This window comes from Sphaerodactylus townsendi, linkage group LG13, assembly GCF_021028975.2.
Source record: "Sphaerodactylus townsendi isolate TG3544 linkage group LG13, MPM_Stown_v2.3, whole genome shotgun sequence".
Taxonomy (NCBI): Eukaryota; Metazoa; Chordata; class Lepidosauria; order Squamata; family Sphaerodactylidae; genus Sphaerodactylus; species Sphaerodactylus townsendi.
The window spans coordinates 32,727,743-32,751,873 of NC_059437.1; the positions used below are offsets into that span (position 1 = coordinate 32,727,743).

Below are 24,131 nucleotides of genomic sequence, written 5' to 3' on the forward strand. Positions count from 1 at the left end.
AGACAATATGCTCCATTGAGCGAAGTGGTGTTTAAAAATCCAATCCGAGCAGCGGATCCTGCATTAGTGGGACAAGAAGAAAAGAAGATAATTACGGGGGGAGGAGGACTAGATGGGGATCTTTTCTTTATCTTTCTATGTATGTGTTATTTACAATGAGTAAAATAAATAAAAATTCGCACTTAAAAAAAAAGGAACTCCGGCAGCCTCTTTCCAGCCATTTTACATCTGATGCTGCAGCCACTTGGGAGTTAAATCCAGCGTGTGTAAACTTTCTGCGGGTATAAACTGAAGAGTTACACAAAAGGAAAATACAGATGAACTCATTTTGTCTCTTACCCGTAGGAATCCAACCAGCTGTCTAAAGGAAAGCGACTGCCCTGTAACCTGGGAAACACCAGAGTCAAAGAAGTTTCCTATTGAAGCGCAGGCTCTGCTCTCCTTCAGTCCAAGCACCGCAGAAAGCAACACATCAGAGAGGCCCTTTAAGAAAAAGTTACTTTCTACTGCAGTTCGACCTATCTGAAGCTTCACTAGCAAGCAAGAGCGGCCCTTCAAGCCGGAACTATCGCCCGTAGCTTTCTATTGGCTGCGAGAGCCGGTTTTTAAAAATCTTCAGGCACCGCCCTTAGCAACGCATTCCTCTAAGCTCTCGGATTGGCTACTGAGGAGCCAATCGGCAGCCGCCCTCTGCCAATGTAGCAATTTTCAAATTCCCACTTTGTGCTGCCGCAGGTCGAGTAAGGCGAGTGGAGAGCTGGGTGGAGGTTCTTGGGTGTTTGCAGGTGGGAGCGGTAGGTGGCCCCGATCCTTTCGGATCCTTTCGGAGAGCAGTCAGTCGGTGCACTTATTTGCCTGGTTCGAGGAGCGTTGGGTGGGTAGGGGTGGCTCTGATCCCTTGTGCAACGAGGCTGCTTCCAATTCCCCACCCCGACTTTGGATCCCTTCTCCCTAGCACTGTGCAAGGTTTCCTCACTTCCGTTCTTCGGTTTATGGCCCACTGCTGCAGCAAAGGGATCCCCTCCCTGGAAGAGTCCTGGATCTATTGTTTGTCCCTGCTTTACGGCTACGGAGTGGATGCAGTAGCCGACCTTTTTGCCTAAATCCACCCTCCCCTGTGCTGGATCTTCCAGCCAGCATGCCTCCAGCATTTTGTCGTGGCAGAGTTCTTGGTATTTGTCAGGTAGAAATCCAGCTGGTGGAGATTAACTGCTGGTGGAGCAGCTGAACATATGATTTTTGGTATCTGGCAGTGACATAGATTCCTTTCTCTGCACGGATTCAGGTGTGTAGTTGTGCTGGTCTGCTGTAGAAGAACACGATTTGAGTCTAGTAGCACCTTGAAGACCAACAAGATTTTCTGGATATATGCTTTGGAGAGGTCAACACTCCTTTTGTTAGATATGTTAGGTAACAGAAGAAGGGAAGGTTTGCTTCTTGAAAGCTTATACTCTGGAAATCTTGTTGGTCTTTAAGATGCTACTGAATCTTGCTCTTTCTCTGCCTGGACAACCTTCCACCTCTCAACTGCCCCCAAGTCTGTTTGTTGGCATAATAAAGGCATGCCTGGGAAAAGGTATGGTGGGTGGCAGAGGCATTGGGGTGGTTGTGCTTTCTGGTTTTGACTGACTGTGTTTCTTGTATCCAGCTTTGGACTGAAAACAGACAGGATGCCAGCTCCACGTAATACCAAGGTAGCAGGGAGCAAGCAACCCTGCCCAAGCAGAGCACCAACTGTGGAAAATGCCCAAGCCAAGAAGGTGAATGGAACCTCTGGTGTCCTTTTTGCTCTTTGGGTAACCAGGACTTGCATGTTCCTGGGGCAATCTTTTGGCAAGGACAAGTCATTCTGTTCTGTGGGTCAAGAGATGGGCTGGATGTGGTGACATTAGTTTGTGTTAAGACCTTGGAGAATAGCTACAGAGGGATGATAAACAGCGAAACTCCTAGTTTATGGGAAGCTGCTGGACAAGCTTCTCTGAAAACTGGCACTCCTGTACATGTCTGGATCTTCTGAAGGGGATCTTGGCATTGAATGTAGGTATGCTGCACAGACTGCCCAGTTTCTCTCCTTCTCTATCCTAGGAGGAAAGCTCTCAGGCAAAGCGTTCTCCTTCTTCACCGCAGGGTGCACCCAAGAAGCGTTCTGCCTTTGGAGATATCACCAATGTAAGTAGGAACCTCTGCCATTTGGGTTGTGGGGAGGAGGCCAAATTTACACATGTTTCTAAAACAGCTTTAAACACATGGACAGAGTTCTGATGCCTTGGTCTCGCTGACATCTTGGTTGGCTCTACAAAGCTGAATCTCTTTTGCCACCTTTTCAGGTGAGAATAAAGAAACGTTGGGATGTCCAACAGTCTTTTCTAGAGCTGAGAGAAAGGCATAAGTCAGCATAAACTGTACAGATAGACAAAGGCAATAATAGGGTCTGCTTCCTTCACTAATAACCTGTTGGTCTCTCCTTTGTAGGCTCACAAGACTCAGCACATATTAGGAAAAAAAGAGACAGCAAAGACCGCTTCCAAGAAGACCCCAAAAGGATTGGTTGTGTTGGGCGTTGCAAAGAACAATGAGATTAACCTGAAAAAGTGAGTTCACAAGTGTGTTGGTTTGTGCTGTCCTTCCTGCTTCCGAGCCTCTGCCTGTTCATCTGCTGGTGTCTCTCCTGAGGTCGTTTCACATTTTGTGCAAGAGAGGCAGATAGGCAGGAGCTGTGAGCCATTGCCATTGGCCTCCTGGGCTGTGGAGGATTTTCAGCTGTAAGCAAGAGGAAGAAGGCAAATGTGGTTTGGACTGGTGGTTGCATGTATCCAGTTGTCAAGCAGAAACTCCATTGTTCCTGCTAAAGAAGGAAGCTAAACCTTCCTTAGCAGAAGGCCAGGGCAGTTTGCTGTTCATCTGCAGGACATTTTGGCAAATGTATGCTGACTTGCAAAGGATAAGGCTACATTGAGGGAGGGAGGATTTTAGAATCCCATCTTGATTTGTCTGTGTTCACTGTTGAAGGGATCAAATGCATGTCCCACCTCAGTTGCATACAAATGTCAAGTTCCTTTGTCCTGCCTGTGATCTGCACATCTACTGTACACTTCGGTAGCACTGGTTCTAGCCCTGGGGGAGGGAAAAAATCCCCCCAGAAGAACTAGCTTCAAAGCCAGCCTTAGAGACAAACAAGATTTTTGGGGAATTAGCTTCTGAAAACCAAAGCTGTTTATACCCTGCTCCCCAGCCTCTTTTTATTTTTTCCTAATGGAATTTTTTTTTAATGTGGGGATGGCACCAAGGGAAGAAAAACTCTTATGAAATGTTTTCTTTTTGAGAATAAGTATAATGCTTCTCAATTCAAGGTTTTTCACGTTCAAAATGTGCAGCATGAAAATGTCTGAGAACGTCTTCAATTTTTCCAATGGAAAAATTGAGAAATGCTCAGGAGTACTGGATAGAAATCCCCTTCTACTATAGAGATAAGCACAATTTTCAACAATGTTTTTTGTTTACTTTTACAATGTATATGCTATAATGTGTTTAACAATAATAAATAAAAGAGTTCAGGGTTTTCAGTGCTATCGTAAAAGCATGAATATCCAAACATGACTCTTCATGATTCAATCAAAGTTTCTGTCAATACAATTTATTGTTTACTACAGAATTTATTTGCTACCTTTAATTTTTATTTTTCCAGCTTCTCAGATGGCAAAAGTTTAAGATACACCTGTTGTGATGGCATAGGTTATAGAAATTTGCAACTCTTTCTCGAGTATTTTTCTTGTAGACAATAAAGAAAATATTGATATTTTAAATTCCATCAATATGCCAAATAGTACAATTTTAATTATAAATGATGTGTTTTCTATTGTTAAATTAGTTTGATAGGAAAGTAAATATGGCCTATATTTCAAATTTCCCTCATAAAGTCTGGTACTTTTTCCCTTGGGGGAAAAAAAACACTGGTCTACTTGAGGTTTCTAGGAAGCAAATGCTAATGGGCTGGAATGCCCCACCAGTAGGTGATTTATCTGGATATTGTCTGTGATCTGATTCCATTGATAACCCAGTTCTTCTTCTTCCAGGTCAGTGAGCAAAGCTCCCTCTGAGGATACACTACCTGAGAAGGTTCCAACAGAGAAGGAGGATCCTCCAAAGACATCAGTGGATAAAGTGACTTTGGTACAGGGAAGCAACCATTTTTGATAGCTTTGTGGCTCATGGAAGCTAAGAAGCATGTGGGTGGGTGGAAACGAGGAAGGGGTGTCAGTGATAGAACTTTATTTTGGACAGATGGCAATATTTGTTCTTGGCAATATTGAGTGTGTGAGAGAATGCTTGTAGCATCTGCTTATCTTGATGCCCCACTTCATGGGGGAGACTGACTGAGCCTTTGGAGTCTCAATGAACCTGAACTTTTTTCGTGGCTAAATAGATCCTCCTCATGCCATCAAATCGTTATCTGCAGTGTTCTCGCATATCTCGCATATCCAGTTTGAAATAATTCTTGGGCCATGACAAAGACTTATGTAGTGGGCCCTTGATGCTATAGATGAATTTCTTCCCTTCCCTGAAGAGTTCCCCAATGTTTTCACGCCACTTTGCATGCATATAGAATCCGCTGGATCCCTTGTCACTGCTGGTTCAGTCCCCGCCTTTCAGTTAGATCTTCCAGACCCAGCTGTGAGCTTCTACCAGTGCAGATGGGGCAAACTTTCCATAACTTAGAGAAGTCAGAGGATGATCAGAAAGAGATTGTAGCTGGTTAATAGTAGATTTTCTACATGGATCAGTCTTCATTGTCCCTGCTAAAAAGGGAAAGCCACAAACACTGGACATCTGTCAGTTGAGAATAGACAGATCAGTGAACAGACTCAGACTAGGTCAGCAAACTGGACTTACTTCAAACTGGACTAGTAATACTTGGATTTCAAGTGACTGTAGCGGTGTAAGATAAGATTACCAGCTCTGGGTTGGGACATGTCTGGAAACTGTGGGGGTGGAGCCCACAGAAGGCAGGGTTTGGGGAGAGGCCTCAGCGGGATAGAACGCCACAGAGCCCACCTTCCGAAGCAGCCATTTTCTCCAGGTGAATGGATCTTTGTCATCTGGAGATCAGACAAAATTCTGGCAGATCTCCAGCCACCACCTGGAGACTGGCAACCCTGGTATAAGATGAGCCTAACAGGGGGAACATGTGAGAAAACCAGTAAACTGTGGATAAAACATTCAAGTTCTCCAGTTTTAGTGGACAGAGAGCACGTTTGACTTTGATACTTTCTTATAAAACAAAACTTCCTTCCATGCGCAGGTGAAGCCAATTGAGGACATTGACAGAATCCAGCAGGACGATCCTTACGCCAGCAGTGAATATGCCAAGGATATCTTCAACTACATGCAGGAGCGTGAGGTAGTTAGAGTGAGGTAGCTTGGGGATGGGTGTTGGTTTGGGGGGGGGGGGTGCCCTGGCTTCAATGGGGATCATTAGGAAAGGAATTGAGAATAAAACGGCAAAGATTGTCATGCCCTTATATAAAGCAGTGGTGCGACCGCACTTGGAGTACTGTGTCCAGTTCTGGTGGCCGCATCTCAAAACAGATATCGAAGAGATAGAAAAAGTGCAGAGAAGGGCAACGAGGGTGATTGAGGGACTGGAGCACCTTCCCTATGAGGAGAGGCTGCAGCGTTTAGGACTCTTTAGTTTGGAGAGGAGACGGCTGAGGGGGGATATGATTGAAGTCTATAAAATTATGCATGGGGTAGAAAATGTTGACAGAGATAAATTTTTCTCTCTTTCTCACAATACTAGAACCAGGGGGCATTCATTGAAAATGCTGGGGGAAAGAATTAGGACTAATAAAAGGAAACACTTCTTCACGCAACGTGTGATTGGAGTTTGGAATATGCTGCCACAGGAGGTGGTGATGGCCACGAACCTGGATAGCTTTAAAAGGGGCTTGGACAGATTTATGGAGGAGAAGTCGATTTATGGCTACCAATCTTGAACTTTTTGAGATTGCAAATGCCTTAACAGACCAGGTGATCGGGAGCAACAGCTGCAGAAGGCTGTTCCTTTCACATCCTGCATGTCAGCTCCCAAAGGCACCTGGTGGGCCACTGCGAGTAGCAGAGAGCTGGACTAGATGGACTCTGGTCTGATCCAGCTGGCTTGTTCTTATGTTCTAATGGTCAATCCCTTTATAAAAGAGGAAATTCCTGAGGGTATGTGGGGGAGTGAAGCTCCTTTTAAAATCTGTTACAGATTTATAATTTGATTTTGGGGTATGGAATAAACAAGGCCTGGAGTAAGCTTTTGTTCTGGCAGCTGTGGGTGAATGAAAAGTCCAACTTCATCTCTTTGGATTCCTAACGCAATGCCAGTGTCAGTCTGAGGGCAGATTTGGCTTTGATTTGCGGCATCAGCCTTGCCGATTGTTGCCGCCTCCTGGCTGGACTTTGTAAGTCACTTTTTCCTCTGGAAGGTCTGGAAAGCAGCTTGGAGGGTAGGAGACTCCATGCTTGGCTCTTCCTCTTCTGTTCATCTTTCCCAGGAGAAATTCTTGATCCCAGATTACATGGAGGACCAATCTGACATCACCAGGGACATGCGAGCCATTCTGGTAGACTGGATGGTGGAGGTGCAGGTGGGTGCCTTTTGCAAACCTGAAATGAATCCTGTTTGCAGGACCGCTCAGCAAAGCTTGAAATGCATCTGTTTGGGGCAGGGTGATCTCTTGCCTGAGCCAATGTTTGTGGGTGAAGAAGAGACTCAAGTTCAGCTATCCTGGTGGTGAGAAAAGGGGCTGATGAATGGAGGGGCTGATTGGGGATGGTGCTAGCAGACGTTAGCAAGTCCTGGGTCATGATGCCCGTCTCATGGCCAGCAAGAAGTTGGATGTTTCCTTCCCCACTCAGGGCTGGCTTTTCTGGGGATGGAGTAGTCCAATGCCAAGTGTACCCCCAGGTGTGGGGCTCTTGTCTGCTTATGAGCTGGTTTGTGCCAAGTCTACGTCTTGAGCTGGACTAGGGCTCTGAGAAGCTGCCTGAGACTGTCCATTGTTTCTGACGCTGCTGGATGTGTTGCAGTCTAAAATGGAAGCTGAGAATTGAAATTTTGTCCCTTATGAGTGTATTGTTTCATCTGGGCTCTAGAACCTCTTTATGGTTGTTGTTTTATGAGAGGGGCTGGAATTCAGTGGCAAAGCACATGCTTTTGCATGCAGAAGAATCCTGCGTTCAGTTCCCAGTCAGAAGGTTCACTGGCAGGCTGTCTGTCAGAGTCCTCTGTCTCTCTGTCTCAGAGTCCTCTGTCCTCTGTCTCTCTGCCTGGCTCCTTGGAGAACAGCTGCCAGCTGAAGCAGACAGAGCCATCCGCTGTCTCCCATCTTTATCTCCTGGGTTCTTGCAGGAGAACTTTGACCTCACTCATGAGACACTTTACCTGGCAGTCAAACTGATGGACCACTACCTGGTGAAGGTGACCAGCATGCGGGACAAGCTTCAGCTCATCGGCTCCACAGCCATCCTCATTGCCTCCAAGTTTGAGGTAAGGGCAAGGCCGAGCTGATTCAGAGGGAGTTGAGTGTTTCCATCTTGGTTGCTGGAGAAATGTCAGGGCTGCGTCTCTCTCCCAAGGCCTGTGACTTCTGCCATGAGGCTTTGCTGTCTCTTTCTCCATTATCCATCACCCTGGAGCCTGGGACACATCTGCAGGCCATGATGTTCCCAAGCCTCTGCAGGCAGTTCCATTTGGCTTTGGGCTGGTGGGTCTTGGCTTACTCTTGAGCAGTAGTTCAGTGATCCAGTGAAGGGGCTTTTAAAAGATGCTGCACAAGCTGGAGCATGTCTGTTTCTCTCTTGTTAGAAATCCCTTACAGAGACCTTTTTAGATTTGATCTGCTCTCATCCCACTCTGTGAGTTCACAAATGTGTTCTCTTTGAAAAAGTTCTGAGGTTTTGCTCCTATGAACTGTAGGCCTCCTATGTGCCTTTTGCTGTTGGCTTCAAAAGCTCCAGATCAGAACCCCACTCCCCCGCATTTCCCCCAAGGATAATTATCCTACTACATTAAAGGGGATTGTAAGATATTATATTTCAGTGGCACATATCACACCCCTTTCTGCTTACAAATTCACAAGATCGCTTACAAGAAGAATACAGTGATTCTAAAACACATCATTTTAATAGGAAAATTGTGTCACAAAATGTTGTATTAAAATTACAGGCCTTCGAATGTTGTCTTTTCTTTGTTCAGGGTTTGCCCCTAGATACAGGCTGTACTGCCAGTAAGGCTCTGAGAGCTTTTTCAGAACCATTGCACTCTCTTTCCCACCCCGTTCTATGCAGGAGCGCTGTCCCCCCTGTGTGGATGACTTCCTGTACATCTGTGATGATGCTTACAAGAGGGAAGAACTCATCTCCATGGAAATGAGCATATTGCAAACGCTCCACTTTGACATAAATATTCCTGTTGCGTACCGCTTCCTCCGTCGGTTTGCCAAGGTGAGTGAGTCAGTGTTCGACTGCTGCTTGGGAAATAGGAAAGTGTTCAAGGTCTGTCATGGAGAACAAACGTTTGTGTATGTGTGGTTAATGAGCTCTGGATTCTGCCTTTACATCTCTGCAAAAGCCACTGTGCCCTGACTGACATTTCCAGGAAGTCAAAGGCTACCATTCAAGGTGCTGGTTCACAGATCTCTGTTCCTCTGAAAGATTGAAGTAGAGTCAGTCATGGTGCAGCAGTAGAGAAAATAGTATGCTTCTGCATTAGAAAATAGTCCTGAATTAATATGAAAATTATTGTTCATTCTTAAGCAAAGACTTTGTAGGCTTCTCAAAGGCATGTCTTGGACTCATCTTGCATGGTTGGACGTGCTGTGGTCACATAATCAAGGGTGGAGATGAGGAACTAGTTCAAGGGAAGCTTTCTGATTTGGTGTTGTTGCTTTAGTATTACATGGGATGTTAGAAAAGTTGGGAAGAGAAAAGAAAAATGCATTCAGGAAATGCTGCCTCACTCATATTCTCCCTCCTCCTTCTCCCTCTGTGGTGTAGTGGTTAAGAGCAGGTGGATTCTAATCTGGAGAACCACGTTTGATTTCCCACTCCTCCACCTGAGTGGCAGAGGCTTATTCTGGTGAACCAGATGTGTTTCCGCACTCCTACATTCCTGCTGGGTGACCTTGAGCTAGTCACAGTTCTCTCAGGACTCTCTTAGCCCCACCTACTTTGCAAGAGGTCTGTTGTAGGGAGAGGAAGGGAAAGGAGCTTGTAAGCCACCTTGAATCTCCTTACAGGAGAGGGTGGTGGGGTATAAATACAAACTCTTCTTCTTCTTCTGCAGGTCGCCCATGCTACCATGGAGACTCTGACACTGGCCCGGTTCATCTGTGAACTGACCTTGCAGGAATATGACTTTGTCCAGGAGAGGGCATCTCGGTTGGCTGCCAGCTGCCTCCTCTTGGCACTGAAGATGAAGGACCTTGATGGCTGGGTGAGCCCTTATCCTCTCAACACCTTGGGGGAGGGGGTGGGTGCTGGAGCCCCTACTGAGTATAGCAGATAAGATGCCAAACAGGGAGGGCTTTTCATGGTAGTGGAAGTACAGCACATGACATCTGCAGCCTCCTGGCTTAGGCCCTCTCTTTGTGAAGTTGTCTTGGTATGGTGCAAATTGCTGCTGTGTTGCAGAATCCCACATTGGAGTACTACAGTGGCTACAGTGTCCAAGACCTCCAATTATTGGTTAAGAAGCTGAATTTCCTGTTGACCTACCAGCATGATGAGCGATTCAAGGCTGTGCGCAACAAATACTCTCATAGGTGAGGTTTCCTCTCATTCTGGCCCTGAGGTGTATAGTGCATGTGCATGAACAAAGATGCATACTCCTAAATGTGCAAGGGTGGTGATATCATTGTGCGCATAGTAACCTTACATACTTGTAGCCTCATGGTGTAAGTGTTGGAGTATTGGAATGTTTGGATGTCTCAAGCATAAATCCTTTGAAATGAAAGAAATAGAGGAATATGTTTTCTACCCTCTGGGGAGAAATAAAATTGTTCCTAAGTTGCTTATGATTGTAGCTGTTTTGAATAGAACTAATTAATGACAAACTTAACAGTATCAGCTTTAGTTGCCTTGCTTATTAAAGGACTGAGATAGTTGGGCAAAGGAGAGTAGCTGAGCAGCTTCGTATATATTGGGGTTTTTTCTTTTTCTTTTCCTCTATCCCCTTTATTACTGTGCTTTTTCTTACAACTAACTGGCACAATTTGTTTTCAACAGCAGGGCACTTGTTACCGGAGTGTTTTATGACTTTGCGACTGAGATTGCAACTAAAAACACTCCCCAAATGTAAATACAAATGTGTGGGCCCAGGACATGGGGATACAATAAGGAGAAAATGCTAAACAAAGCCCAACTGTGGAAGGCATTGTGGGGAGGGACCACCAGACCTCCTTCTGCATCTACTTCCCACCCCCCGTAGCCTGCTCCTGTATTTTAACAGTGACTGTCACAGTTGGTGTTAAAAGCAGTCGATTCTATCAGGGTGGTGGCATTCACTCTGCAGCTAGAGAGCCACATTTGGAGATACACATGACTCTGAACAAAAGAACCCCATCAAACCTGTGCATGCAGTAACTATAAATGGTGTAGCTATTTAACTATGACCTTTCTAGTTACCAGTGCACCTCTGCACAGTTAGAGTTATCTCTCCCGACACTGTTGAACCTTAGCCAGTCTTTCTGCACTTTTTGAAATTCCTCTGCTTTCCCCCTCCCTCCTCAGCACGAAGCTCAGCAGGTTGGCGGGAGAGTGAGAGTGCCACAGCACCAAGAGGAGAGCCAGCTGGTCGTGGGGAGTCACTGCCACTGGGTTGTGGTTACCTGCGCACAGACTCTCCTTCTGGTGGCCAGCCACCTGAGTACTGAGATGAGAGCACAGAGGCTGCAAAAAAGAGAGAGGAAAGACAGTAGCCTTCCCTCCCTGGCACGCGGGTTGCAATTCAGTAAGACTTTCTGATTAAGGGTCCTTCCTCTCCTCTGGTGGCAGCTTTCAAGATGCCCAACCGTAAGCCCTCCCAGCCCACTACCCTGCCTACTCTCCTAGCACATGGGAGAGTGTGTGCTAGGAGTGTGCCGCATTGGGGGGTGTGCCTGAAAGTGCCACAGGTGCCTCCCAAGCCACTACCACTGCATCTGTAGTCTGTTGCTGGACAGACTAGATCCCTTTTATGCTCAAAGAGAAATGTATGTAACTCAGTGGTAGAGCATCTGTTTTGCATGAAGAAAGCCATCAGTTCAAGCCTTCGCAACTCCAGGCAAAAGCTTTGGGTAGTAGGTTCTGGGAAAGACCTCCGCTTGATAGGTCAGTGGTATGATCCAGTGAAAGGCAGCTTCTTGTGTTATGGTAGAAGAATTATGGAGGAGGAAGTAGAGCACAGGTTGTAAGGATGAATGGAAGAAACGTACCTTGCATGTTAAAGCCTGCCTTGTGTTTGGCACGTTGCCTGCATCAACCTGCACAAGAATCTCTCTCTTTGCCTTGCAGGGTCTTCTTTGCAGTGGCCAAAATGCCACCTATGGATATGCTGAAGCTGGAGGACTCCTTGAGAAGGGCAAGCAGGAGGTCTTTATCATAAAGCACAGTAAAGCAGCTGGCATGTAAATACTGTGTAAATAAGACTTTGGGTGAACTCTGTATATAACTTTTTTAATTTGTGCGGGGAAAGAACTGAAAAGAAATGTGTGTGTTTGTGTAGGAGGGGAGGGGAGGGGAGGGAAATGATTTAAAGAAGCTTTCAATAAAAGATGCTATGAGACTTCTGCCTCTTTGCATGTCACTGTCTTTAGTGCTCAGTTTTGGACCTTCCTCTCTCAGCTGTGGCTCATAGCCCTTTGCTGACTCTTGTTTGGTTTCCCTCTTCCTCCCTTATGCCATTGGTAGCACTTGGTAGATGGTTGCTGTGCCTACCTTATAGCTGCCAACATGCCTCCCCCATAACAGCTGATGCCCAGTAGGAGGTTGGAAGCCTGTGGAACTACCAAACGGAGGTGTTGCTGAGCAACAGGTGTGGTGCACAGTACAAGTGTTGTGAAATCCTAGTGGCTGAGAATGCTGGTGCACCTTTTCTTTTGAGCAGGGTCAGTGGTGGGCCTTAGCTGGACAGGAAAGGGCAGTGCACCAAGAAGAAAATCAGTCGTTCAACTCGTCCCCACTCATATGTGTTGTTTATTCTGGCATCCATGAATTCTGAACGTAGCAATTAAAATTCAGGGGTTTTTTTTGTCAAGACAGCACAAGCAGAGAGGGGTGGGTCATCTGCCCCTCCCCCCCCCCCCCCCCCGGTGTGTGTGTGTGTCTTTCTCATTGTAAGGGTGCTGGAAAGGACCAGTATACTGCTAGGAGTGGTGTGCTGGTCCTACTTCTAGGACCTGAATGTTTTCATCTAGCAGCAACCCACAGGTAAACGTTTTTGCTGGGCTGCGGAGTGTGGCATAAGGAAAAGGCCTCGTCTGTTGATTTTTTTGCCTGTCAGGCAGCCAGGAAAAGACATGAGACTCTTGGCAGGAGCAGATCAGCTGCCTCATTTATTGAACAAGCAGTACAGGGTTTGGGGGCGGGCAGTTCACTCTTACCTCCCCTGCAAGAAGGTGATGGGGATAAAAGGCAGTGGGGAGGGGAACTGCAGGGCTTAACTGCTGCCTTCAAGCCCTGGTTGGGTGGGGCTGACCTTTAAGAATGGAATAAAAATTAATTCCTTCCATGAGTAAGAGTCATGTCTCTCCCCCCACTCTTTTTGAAATGAAAGACCAATCTGCTTGGCTTTTGGTTCTGGCTGTCTTTCAGTGCATCAGTTTTATGCAGGGACTGAGAAATGTTTTGCTGTCTTTCTAGCTCCAATTTTTGCTTCCATCTCCTGAAAGCTGCAGTCAAAAAGACCGGCAAAGATGTTATAGGGCCAGTCAGGGCAACAGGGGTGTGTCCTACATAGCAGTTGCCCACTTGACTCCAGACAGCAACAACCTTCATAGTTCCAGTTGTTTTCCTTAAAGAAGAGAGGCTGGCTATCCCTGACTTCTGGTGGGAAGCATGCTCTGTAAGGGCAGCTGGTAGGATTTACCTCTTCTGCTTTGGAGAGCCAGCATCAGGCAAGGGAGCATTGGAACTGGGTCTGGGGCCTCTGGCCAACAAAAGTAGCCCTCTAGGAGGGACTGAGGAGTGCTGCTTGCTGCTGCTTCCTCAGGGAAGGCCTTCTCTAGGATCATCTGAGCAAGCAGCCTCCTCTCCTCCAAGATTCCCTCAGGAGGAAATATTATGTACACCCCTTCCCCCACAATTCCCTCCCCCTACACTCACAGTCACGATATAAATCGATCACTTTAGCACAAGAAATAACAATGATGGCAGCCACACACCCTCCCTCCCCACCCCAACAGCACAGATTGTGCAGAGCTGCACCAGTCAGCAACAGGGGTCCCCTCCCCTCAAAGCTGGCTGCTCTAGTTTGCTGACCCCACCCCCCATCCCAGTCCTTGGCTGCTGTAGTTATGTCAGGCTGTAGCATTAGCTTTAGCTCTACCTCTTTCATGCACCACAGAAGGAGGCAGCATTGGCTTGGCCTAGGCACAAGCCTCATTTTAAGCCTTGACTTCCCCTCCCTCCTCCCCCCACATTGCTGTTTTGCTTTAGGGTGCTGGGAGACAGGGGAAGATGCATCTTGCGCTGTCTGGAGTCCTCAGAGCTACCGCAAAGGACAGTGTGATAGTGCCTGTGAGTGGCATATATTGATCTTCAGGCTAACAGCAGTGGCTTCAGTAACAGAGGGCAGCAAAGAGGCTAGCATTGGAGTGGCAGAGATGAGGAGGTGGCCCAGCACTTGCTGTGTTGAGTCAGGGCGCTAGGCCCGTCACATTCCTCGGGATCACCAAGGCCCAGCTTTTCTTTGCAACACTTCTGTGGCAGCTGCCTCTGAGGGGAGGGGAGCAGGTCCTTCTGCTCGAAACCGTCTAGCAGAAGCCGTCCAAGTTGCCCTCGATACCGGTCCTATGGAAACTGCTTGGATCTTGGCATCGGGGACTTTCGGAGCCTAGCTCATGCAGCAGTGATTGTATCGGCACATGAGATGGTTTGCCACAGTTAAAGCAAAGCCAGCAGGCAAACAGTGATGGCCAGAGAGCTTAACCGCCCTGAGAAAGGCCCAGAGGTGCACCCCACCCCCCACATCTCACTTCACAGGCAAGCATGGGACAGCTGGCAGTCAGAACGGACAAGACAGCTTTTGTCGAGGGGCTTGAAAAGTGGAATTGCACGACACGGATGAAAAATAAATTAAGCTTTATATATTAAACATTTAAATAAATATCTTTCTCTCCAAACTAGTTACATTCTCTCCCAGAAATGGGTAGGGTAATTATTTCACTTCAGCAGCTTAGGAAGAAGCAGAAAGGGCTTCCTTGATTCTCCTCTATCAGCCATGCAGATGGCCACAAGCCACGGGCAGAGGACATGGTGCCAAGGTAGTGCCTTCTCCAGGTAGGGCACAGAACACAACCCATTCAAAATGTATTCTCATGCTCAAGACCTGGGGAATCCTGAGAACACACATGCTTCCGTCCCAAGCTCTAGTGCATAATTTTTTGATCATTTTTCTGAATAGAACAGAAAATCTCTAGCTGCTGCTGATGGCTGCAAAACTCAAAAAGCTTGTGGCTGCTTACACTGCTTCCCCATTGGAAATTTGGCACCTTTCCTACTTGACAGCAACATCCAGCACCCGTACTGCAAGTTACTATTGATATCATCCTGGAGGGTGTCCCCTTGTAAACCATCTTTTAATCAGGTGAGCACTGAGGCCCCTGCTCCTTGGCACCTTCCATTTCCAGCTAATCAAACAGAAAGGAAGGGGAGGGTAAAGAAGGCATCAATGGAACTTGGAGGTTCTCGCTCTGGGACGAGGCTCTCAACCTACCCACACAAGAAAGCACTCTAGGAAATTAGAAATAATAACAGACAGCTCAGCAGCAGGGGCAGCTATACCTATTACGTTTCTGCCTGGCATAGAGCTGGTAAATGTCCTGGAGACTTTCAGAGGAAAGCAGCCACGGCCTGCCACTGCTTTTGGTTTTATTGGACAGGCAGCACACCTGGGGTGTTTCTGTCTGCAGGTGAGAAGCCATCAAGCAGAGGACAAGGGTTTGGCTCAACGGAGAAGCCAGGAGACCTCTGAAGCATGTCCTTCTCTCCTGCAGTTTCGGGGTCCTCTAGGCCATAATTACCCAGCTGAGCTTCCTGTTAACCTCCCCTGCAGCTTGCTTCTTGTCATGACATAGTGTTTCACAGCACAGCCAGGCACTAAAGCTTTATGTAGTGAGCCCAGGAGCAGCTGGAAAAGCTCCCCACCCCCACCCCCAAACCAAGTACCAGGAATGGATGGAAATGAATGGTTTCACTTAAAGCAGCTCAAACACATGAACCAAAAAAGACACAAGGAGTGCCACAGGGAAAGGAGGGAGCAAGAGGCAAAGAGAGACGTACACAGCCAAGCCACAATCTTTGGCAGACACAGAAATGTCAACTCATTGCATGGAATGCATGGGAAGCTGTCCTTGAGTCAGGGTTCCAGGGCCAAAAGGCTCAAACTGGGTCCAAATCAGATGTGGGGGTTCTAGAAGTCAAGACAGACCAGCAGTTGAAACACAGGGGGCTAGAGGGCGTGGCTGCCCCTTCCTGCTGGCACCTAAAGCTGGCTGGTAGTGTCTTTAATTCCCTGTAGAATCCTCTTCACATGGCCCACTTTTGATATCCCGAGATCCTGAAAAGAGAGAGCAACTTTAGTTAGGGTAACAACAACTGAAGGCCATTATCTGAGTACTGCTGTGCAGTTCTTAAGCTTTGTCCTGGCTACAGATATGCCCTTTCACCCCCACATTCTCTATTGTTTCATTCAGAGTGCACTGGAGTGAAATGTTTGCCACTGAAACACAATTAAGCACACGGTGTAGTTATTTCTGTAGCCGTCAGCAGGTGGAGCTTTTGTACTATTCATCTGCCAGAATGAATCTGCTGGCTAAAAGACAGTGGCGGAGGCCCAGCAAACCTAGGAAGGGTTTCCAAATGGGCAGGCAAGTGGGGCAGCTGCTCTCGATAGGTGGCTACTCTGGCTCAAGTTCCCAGGGCTTTCCTTGCTACTTGCACAGCAGGGAAGACAGACGAAGACGAGGCACAGACCATATCAGAAGTTCAGCTGGGGCAATGCCATGCACCCATGCAAGCGCCCACAACACAAGCGACGGCACGTAACAGCAGAAGGTGTGAGGGCACAGGAGCATGCCAGAGGAAGTACCTTCAAGTCTCTTCTCTCCAGCAAGATCAGCTCAGGGCCCTGGATATCGTGGCGCATAAAAATGTCTTTGTATTCCCCTAAATCAAGTGTCTCCAGCCAGGCTGACACTTCCTCAGGGCCCCATTTGTCCACTAGCAAAAAAGAAAATTAAAAGATGGTTGATTCAGTTGCAGGAAGGGAAAACGTGCTGAGCTGAGGCTGGTAAGGAGACAGGACCGAGAACAGCAAAACACAGCAGGGGTAGTTACAAAAACAACCACAGGGCAGAAACAGCAGCAGCAGCAGGAGGAGGCCTGGGAAGGTTCTGGGACACCAGGGACCCATAAGGCCAAGGTTCAGCATTCCCCGAGCACTAGACTTCAGCTGGCCCCTGCTCTTCCCGCCTCTGGCTTCTACAGCCCCAGGCAATGCAAGGTACAACCAGCCTCCCAGCTGCCCACTGTCTCCACTGGAAGGACAATGATGCTAACATAACAGAGTGCTAACACAAAGGCAGTGATGCAATTTGCAAGCAGCTGCAACCTGGGTCTGCCCCTCAGCCAGTAAGCATCACTTCCCCACAAAATGTGCAACAGCAAGGAAGTTTCTGGACTGCTGCTCCAATCAAGTATTTCAGTCCAGCTACACCTTTCTCTCTGGGTAGACTTCCTGGGGCATTGTCATCCGGGAGGGCCCCAAGAGCCCAGGGTTGGACCAATTGTGCACACAAGGCAAGCAAGTGCTCAGGGTGCTGGCACTGACTAAGGTACCACAAATGGACTTATGAACCCAAAGAAGCAATCTGAGGTCTCTTGCAATGCTGCCAAGAGGCAGTGGCATGTGAATCAGAAAATGGGTCTAGCTGAGCCTCTCTCATGCTGCAAGAGATACTGGATTGCCACTTCTGGACCATGCCACATAGACCTTTCACCACACCGCTACTGCTTGTCTGTGTACCCTGGCTTCAGACTTTGTTCTACCTTCAAATTTGCATGCCTGATCTCATTTAGTTGCACCCAACCTGGAAGCCACTTTCCTGGTCTCCCTCCACACCTGCCTTTGGCTAAGTCCAGCCCAGTGGCGTAGCACCAAGGGGATGGGGGATGCACAATGCACAGGGCGCATGCCGGTGTGGGCGTTCCGGGGCGTGGCAGGGGGTGGCAGGAACACGGGGCGCATGCATGCCCTGGGTGCAGTTCCCCCTCGCTCCAGCCCAGGTCCATCCCATAGAAGACCTGATGCCCCTCTTCCTTTAACCTGCTTCTGCAAGAGGAAGTTACCCTTGACAAATGGTGAGAACAAAAAGTTTTGTGTTCTGCCAAAGCCAAAGAGCACACAATGGCTTTTGTTAGACATTATTCATGGTGGCAGGAGGGGCATTTCATGTGATCTGCACTGATCTGCAGATCATCTGCCAACGTCTTGCCATCACCAACTACTACTCCCTGCCCTTAGCTGTTTACCTGGTGTGAGGCTGCCGGGTTTCTGCTTCTGGGGTTTCTCCTTCTCTCGCTTGGGCTTGGCCAGGTTGATGCGTAATTTCAGGCTCCCCTTGTTGCCGCTACCAGTAGACTCCTAGCAGGTGCCCAGAAGAGAAGAGACACATTGCACTGATTGGAATGGCTAAGGAGCAGAGGGGCGGGGGAAGACAGAGACCCACTTCTGCTCTGTGCTCCTATACCTGGTCCCCCATCTTGGTAAGCAATTCAAATCATACCCACCCAGCAGGAAGAGGAAAAAATCAGAAGGATTGCAGGATGTATAGTAAAGTCAAATCTAGTTAAATATTTGAGAACAAACCTGACCACAAAAAATGATATGTTATTTAAAGACAAAACAATGTGGGTGAAAATCCAGGAAGACCAGCAAAGATGGTCTAAACAAACCAACCACAAAGGCTGTGTGTGTGTGTGTGTGTGTGTGTGTGTCCGTCCGTCTGTCTGTCTGTATGTATGTAGTGGATTTGTAAAAAGATACAAAAAAGTTTGGATATTAATTTATACTGAAATACAAAAAAAATTCAAAGATCAATTTTAAATGGGTCCTACCGCTGATGTTATTAGGCTATCAAGTTTTTTCTTCCAAAGAAGAAAACGTATCAAAACTATTGTTTGTTTATTTATTGGATATGCCGCTGTACTCCCGATGTACAAGGCATAAAAAACAAGTAACATAATCAAATAATACATAATCAAATAATACCATTAAAATTCACTAAAAAAACCCAGTAGCAACAATACCCCATATTTATTTATTTGACGGAGTCCAGTCCTACTCCCGGGAGGGGACCAGCAAATTGCCGAAGATGGTATAACCAGATTGGGGCATTTTGCAGGTTGGGTGCAACTAAATAAGAATTAATTTAATACTTATCAACTGTAGCAAAGGTTAATGAAAATTAGAAAGACGTTCCATATACAAGAACTGAGAAAATATTTTTGTAGAGTAAAATCAGCTATGAATAGAAGATTAGAATATGAATTTACAGCTATCTGGGAGTTTCAATAATATGATTTTAAAGTATACGAGCATCAATGTATACTTTCTTAATATATATAGATAATGACAAACAATTCTGGATGAATCAATTGTATGATCATAATAATATGAAACTGTTAAAATTATGTATACAAATTTCAAATTTTGTCTTATTATCATACTTTGAATCAGTTTTGAATGTAGATCCAAATATTGTTTCCTTTCTTTTCTTTCTTTTTCTTTATTATGTTCCATTTTTTGTGGAAAATTAATAAAATTTCATTTTAAAAAATTCATGGTGAAGAAGAATCTCCACAATAAAAATGAATGTATTACCATTTTTTTATTTCTGACGTTATCAATCAATATACAAGAAAAAACCTTTAAAGAATGGCAGAGACAGATAAATCAGAGGTGTAAGAGGCATAACAAGGGAGCTGACTGAATTTGGAAAGATGTTAAGACAACAAAAAGAACATCTATTAGGACAAATCTATAAACTATTAATTTTGACACAGAAACAGAACAAATTAAAACATGTATGGTTAGGCAAGTGCAAAATTTTGAGGAAGAAATCAGTCTTCAGCAATGAGAAACCTTAGGGATGAAAGAGATAAAATTTACAGCCAGTCAAACTTTAAGAGAAAATTAGTACAAGATGTTTTATCAGTAGTATATTACTCCAAAGGATATTGAGAAGATGGATGAGAGACCTATAAAGGGAAATGTTGGAAATGTAAAGAAGTGGACAGCACTCTACCATATGTGGTAGACACATGATAAAAAAATTAAAAAGACATACATGCCAAAACTCAGAAAATTTTAAAAATTAAATTTACTGTGCAAGTCATGAGTATGCCATTAGAGGTTCTGCCAAAAATATTCCAAAAATCTGGTGATTCAAATGTTCATGGACTACAATTCCCATCAGTCCCTGCTATATGTATGCATATATGTATGAATGATCAAAAATCCCCTTAAAGTGTTGTATTGAAAAGGTGTCAAAAGGGAGGAAAACACTTAAATAGATTATGAATACATGATAATAACATGTGAATTTAATTTTCAATATTCGGGAAGTATTTTTAAGCAGTTTACAATGGTAACCACTGCAAACTTTTAAAATCTATCCTATTTTACTGTAATACATCTTATAATATTGTTTAACATTACTATCGGATTTATCAAATATTGCATAGGGTACCTTATGATTTATGCTAAGATTATTATGATAATTACTATTTATTCATTATTGCATCACTGTTTACTGTATATAACTGCTATCACTTATTTTTTATTCTTTATCATATGATTGTATATGTGAATATACATATATTCTTTCTTTGCTTTGCTTTTTGATACAATTTTAACAGTTCTGATATTTTTTCTGTTCTATTTATACAAATAAAATCTTTATTAAAAACAAATCACACCCACCCATCTCTGCTCTAAGTCTCCTTTCTCTGTTAATTTTCAGTCCCAAAGTTGCCTTCCTTTGATTTCAAATTCCTCCCTTCTTAGTGGATTATCATTTCATATCAGTGGGTAGACAAGTAGCCTCCACTCTAGGCCAATTTCCTTAATTGCCCATTCCCTACTGGGGAAAAGCAGACGTGGGCTCTTACAGTTGTGGGAGCCCCCACCTCCTCAGCAGAGTTGATAATTGGTGCCATCCAATGAATGTCGGAAAGTTTCTGAAGTTCTTGGCCGACGGCACTCAGGGCATGCCGGAGTCCTTCTTCTTGCTGGGTGGAATCCAACTGCTGTTAAGAAAAAAAAGGATGGAAGATTTTATTTCATTTCCTCCTCTCCCCCAATAGGTGGGATCCCCGGTCCCTATTCTTGATGCACCTTTAAAAAAGGGACTAGATTTGGACTCCCTTTTGCTTGGGGGAGCAGAGGCTAAGACAGAATTGACTTCATTTCTGAATTTGAAAGGTGGTTTGGTGTAATGAGCGCTCAGTTTAAAAGGAAAGCGGAAAGGGGCACAGCAGGTAGTTGTCCGAGTATGCTGGGGCGGCAGCAGCTGTGCTCTCTGGTTTCTGGGAAGACGTCATATTAATTCTGACGACAGCTGATGTCATTTTGGGTTAAAGTTATGCTGAGAAAGATAAAGGAATGAATGGGAGCCTTGCAGACTCTCTGCTGACTCTGCGGACTGGGACTGAGTCACACAGGAACAACAGGAGGAGTCAGCTTGTGGGTCACTCCACTCTCTTCTGGCTCTAACGATTCTAAAGCAATTTCCCTCTTATTCCTCATCTAAGCACTGGCACTGAATTTTAAATTCATGAGCTCCTCCTTCACATTGCTTCTGTAGAGGCTATCTATTGATTGAGAAAACTGATATTCTCTCTCTCCAGAGACCCGACTGTCTGGTAGGTGCTGCTCATCCCTGGCCCATTTAGAAGAGATGCAGTTCTTGAGGTTTTGGGGAAGCACGGAGGGAGGCATGCAGCCCACTCCTTCACCCTGCTCTCCCTGTGGTCTTGCACTCACCAATTTCCCCTCCAAGAAAGCTCGGGTTTCAGTGTAAAGGGCTTTCACACTCACTGACACTTCCACTGCTGTGCTTCTGCTCAGAACCTGAAGAAACCAGGCAGAAAGGAAAGAAATAAGGCGATGGCACGAAGCCTGAACAAGGAATGATCTTAGCTGGGAAAGGCTGTGGGATGAGAGACAACCAGTCAGCCACTAAATCTCGAGAATGACAGGCTCCTTTTCCTCCTTGGCTTCTATTTAGTATTTCACTTGATTTATATCCCACCTTCTCCCCAATGGCTTATACCGTTTTACACTGTTCCTCCACATGTAGGCCCCGAGACAGACAGAGGTCTACTGCCCCCAGAGATGTCCTGTAGCTCTACAAGGTAGAGGCCTAAACCCTGCAGCCATTGAAGAGCAAACCAATGCTTTCCACACCTCAGGGCTGCTGCCACCACCTTTGCTGGGCAAGGCCTCGCTCAGTGCCAAGGAGCTGCCATTCACGGCATGCGCCAACTCCTGCTCTATGGCTTTGCGTGTCTTGGCAGCTTCACGAATCCTGCAGGAGAGCAAAAAAATAAAAATAAAAATGGGCCTGTTAGAACTGGAAAGCAAACTCAGCACTGTCTCTTTCTTCCCCTCCCAACTTTTAACCAAACACCTGATCCACCACTACTAGAAGACGGCAACTGTAGGTTAGACATTCCCCAATCCTTCTGCATCCCTGCCACAAAGACACTGAAGGGAAACCCACCAAGTTTCCAAGGCATCTCTTGATGACCGTGCTGTGGGAGCACCATTTGACATTCAGTGATCCATTTGGGCTAGAACTCAGCCTCTAAGACTCGTGTGAACTCAGCTTCCTTACTCCAGTAATTCTCACAAACGTGGGGGTGTGAGAGGAACAGCGACATTGTTTGCCCCATTTTACAGATGGGAGGTGTAGGGAGTGAGTGCCTTGATCCAGCTCAACCAGTAACTCCAATGCTGTTCCAGGATGACCCCTGTGGGAAGGGCCCCCCTTCCCAGCAGCCCCGGTGAGCCGAGGGGGCACTGCTATGTTCCCCACCCCGGCTCCTGTTTTTGTTCTCTGGCACAGTCAGCTCTTTCCCTCCTAGGCCAATGGCCCTGCTGCCCCCTTGGCTCCCTCCTACCTGCTGATGAGCGTTTCTGTCACTTGGGCAAGCTGCTGCATCTGGCAGTGCTCCTCCTCCGTCAAGTTCTCCATGGACTGCTGGGAGCTGAGGCGGGGGCGGGATGCGGATCGGTAGCCCTCACCCTTCTGCTTGTCCTCCCATGATTTGAGGGTGCTCTCAAAAGCCTGCAGGGACAAACACCTTAGGGAGATGGCACAAACAACAAGACCGGGGGCGGGGGAGGGCGGGGGTAGGAAGCACTGGCAGTATTAAAACCCATATTCCACATGCAACTAAGAGTGGGGGATATGAAGTCATCTCTGCAGCAGACACAGAAGGCTGGGAAACAGGCCACACAGCCCACACAAAGGTAGCAAATATTACATCCTGAACACCCATCTCAACTGACTTGTACCAGCTGAGGTATCCGTTCCCCTTGCTCATTCTTCCTGAAGACTAAATTGCCTAGGCCTTCTCTGACCTCACAGCAGCTAAGCTAATGGAAGCCAGAGAAGCTTTGGAAAATCACCCAATGCATTATTGGAGCACATCAGCCACCTTCAGTTGGCCACACAACCAGCATGCAAATTTGGCCATCCCCTAGCCTAGCCAATTCACCTGAAAACAAACTCTTGTGTGCTAGCAGGATGCCCACAGGGTCCTGCAGTCTCCAGCTCCTGGTTTCTTACCCTGTCTCTAGTCAGCATCTGAGCTCTGTTCTTGTGTTGGATTTTGATCATGCCAGGAGGCTGGATCCATGCTTCTCCATCCACCTGCACTGGGACTCCCTCATCTCCTCGAATTGTGATCTTCACCATTCGGCACTGATGGGCAAACACAAGAAGCATTGAAGGACTCCCCAGAGATAGATATCAGCACTTCCTTCACCTGCAGGAACTCTAGCCAATCAGGTTCAAGTTACTCCACTTCTTCTTAACATAAATGTAGTCCAAAGGCATCAAACCAAGGGTCTATCTGGACCATGGCCAAGAAAGTCTACAAGCAAAGGCAGGGCTGTCAAAGTTGCCCTCTGTTGTCAGCAACTGCTGCTGAACATGGAGGCTTATGCTGGGGGGGGGGGGCTACCTGGGCAGAGAAGAAGGCAAACGTAAGAACAAGGTCACCTGTGCAATGCGGTGATGCTGAAGGTTGATGACCCGTGACACCGCCATCTGGATGCTGCCAAAGACAGCAACCACCTCCAGCTTCTTGTCATCAAAGGAGGGAGCGCCAAAGTTCTGAAAGATGGAAAAATTATAAACATCTTCAAGATGTCAAAAGAATCCTTAAAGTTCTGTGCAAGTGGTTCCTCGTCTATCCTGACAGATGTCCCAAAGATTCAACCAAAGGAGACATGGTCATTCCCGTGGATGGTGCTCCAACTCTTCTCTGTCACACAAACAAGAGGGGGAATCAGAAAACCAGTCTGGGGTAATAAAGTGCTAGACTGAGATTAGGGAGATGTAGGTTCAAATTCCTGTTCAACCACGGAATTTGCTGTCTGACTTTTGGCCAATCACTCTTGGTCTAACCTACCACACAGGGTTGTTGTGAATATAAAAATGTGACAGATAGATACTTAAGTCTGTGAGACAAGCTGAGAGATTAAGAAAAAGGATCTATGCTTCTCTTAATGAAGGGAATGAATGGTTCAAGGAAAAAAAGGTGTTGGCCAGAGACATCTCCTTGCACCCTTCCCAGGGGCGTAGCTAGGGGAAACG

At 46.3% G+C, this 24,131-nt stretch overlaps 2 protein-coding genes across 9 annotated transcripts in view; one reads left to right on the forward strand and one right to left on the reverse strand.

Annotated features, from left to right (window-relative positions):
• Positions 1-711: 711 nt before the first annotated feature.
• Positions 712-11,807, forward strand: CCNB3 (cyclin B3). Of its 3 annotated transcripts, none has more exons than XM_048513643.1 (12): positions 712-794; positions 1,649-1,760; positions 2,086-2,169; positions 2,473-2,591; positions 4,074-4,176; positions 5,300-5,398; positions 6,540-6,632; positions 7,397-7,534; positions 8,335-8,490; positions 9,332-9,481; positions 9,679-9,809; positions 11,539-11,807. In XM_048513643.1, exons 2-12 carry the CDS (start codon positions 1,671-1,673, stop codon positions 11,627-11,629), a joined length of 1,254 nt encoding a protein of 417 aa, XP_048369600.1. In that variant the 5' UTR covers positions 712-794; positions 1,649-1,670; the 3' UTR covers positions 11,630-11,807. The 3 variants fall into 3 exon arrangements, with proteins under 3 accessions (XP_048369600.1, XP_048369603.1, XP_048369601.1); XM_048513646.1 differs by having other exon boundaries at positions 4,074-4,170; XM_048513644.1 differs by having other exon boundaries at positions 724-785.
• Positions 11,808-12,196: 389 nt separating this feature from the next.
• Positions 12,197-24,131, reverse strand: part of LOC125442724 (diacylglycerol kinase delta-like) — a 58,613-nt gene continuing 46,678 nt past the window's right edge. For 3 of the 6 annotated variants that reach the window (XM_048514343.1, XM_048514347.1, XM_048514348.1), the window contains 9 exons: positions 23,535-23,648; positions 23,100-23,234; positions 22,429-22,595; positions 21,713-21,833; positions 21,290-21,376; positions 20,416-20,553; positions 17,776-17,887; positions 16,334-16,464; positions 12,197-15,802 (listed from right to left, as the gene is read on the reverse strand). In XM_048514343.1, coding sequence (XP_048370300.1) covers positions 15,728-15,802; positions 16,334-16,464; positions 17,776-17,887; positions 20,416-20,553; positions 21,290-21,376; positions 21,713-21,833; positions 22,429-22,595; positions 23,100-23,234; positions 23,535-23,648 — 1,080 coding nt within the window. In that variant the 3' untranslated portion in view covers positions 12,197-15,727. The remainder of the gene's footprint in view (positions 15,803-16,333; positions 16,465-17,775; positions 17,888-20,415; positions 20,554-21,289; positions 21,377-21,712; positions 21,834-22,428; positions 22,596-23,099; positions 23,235-23,534; positions 23,649-24,131) is intronic. The other 3 variants (XM_048514344.1, XM_048514345.1, XM_048514346.1) reach the window with 3 other exon arrangements.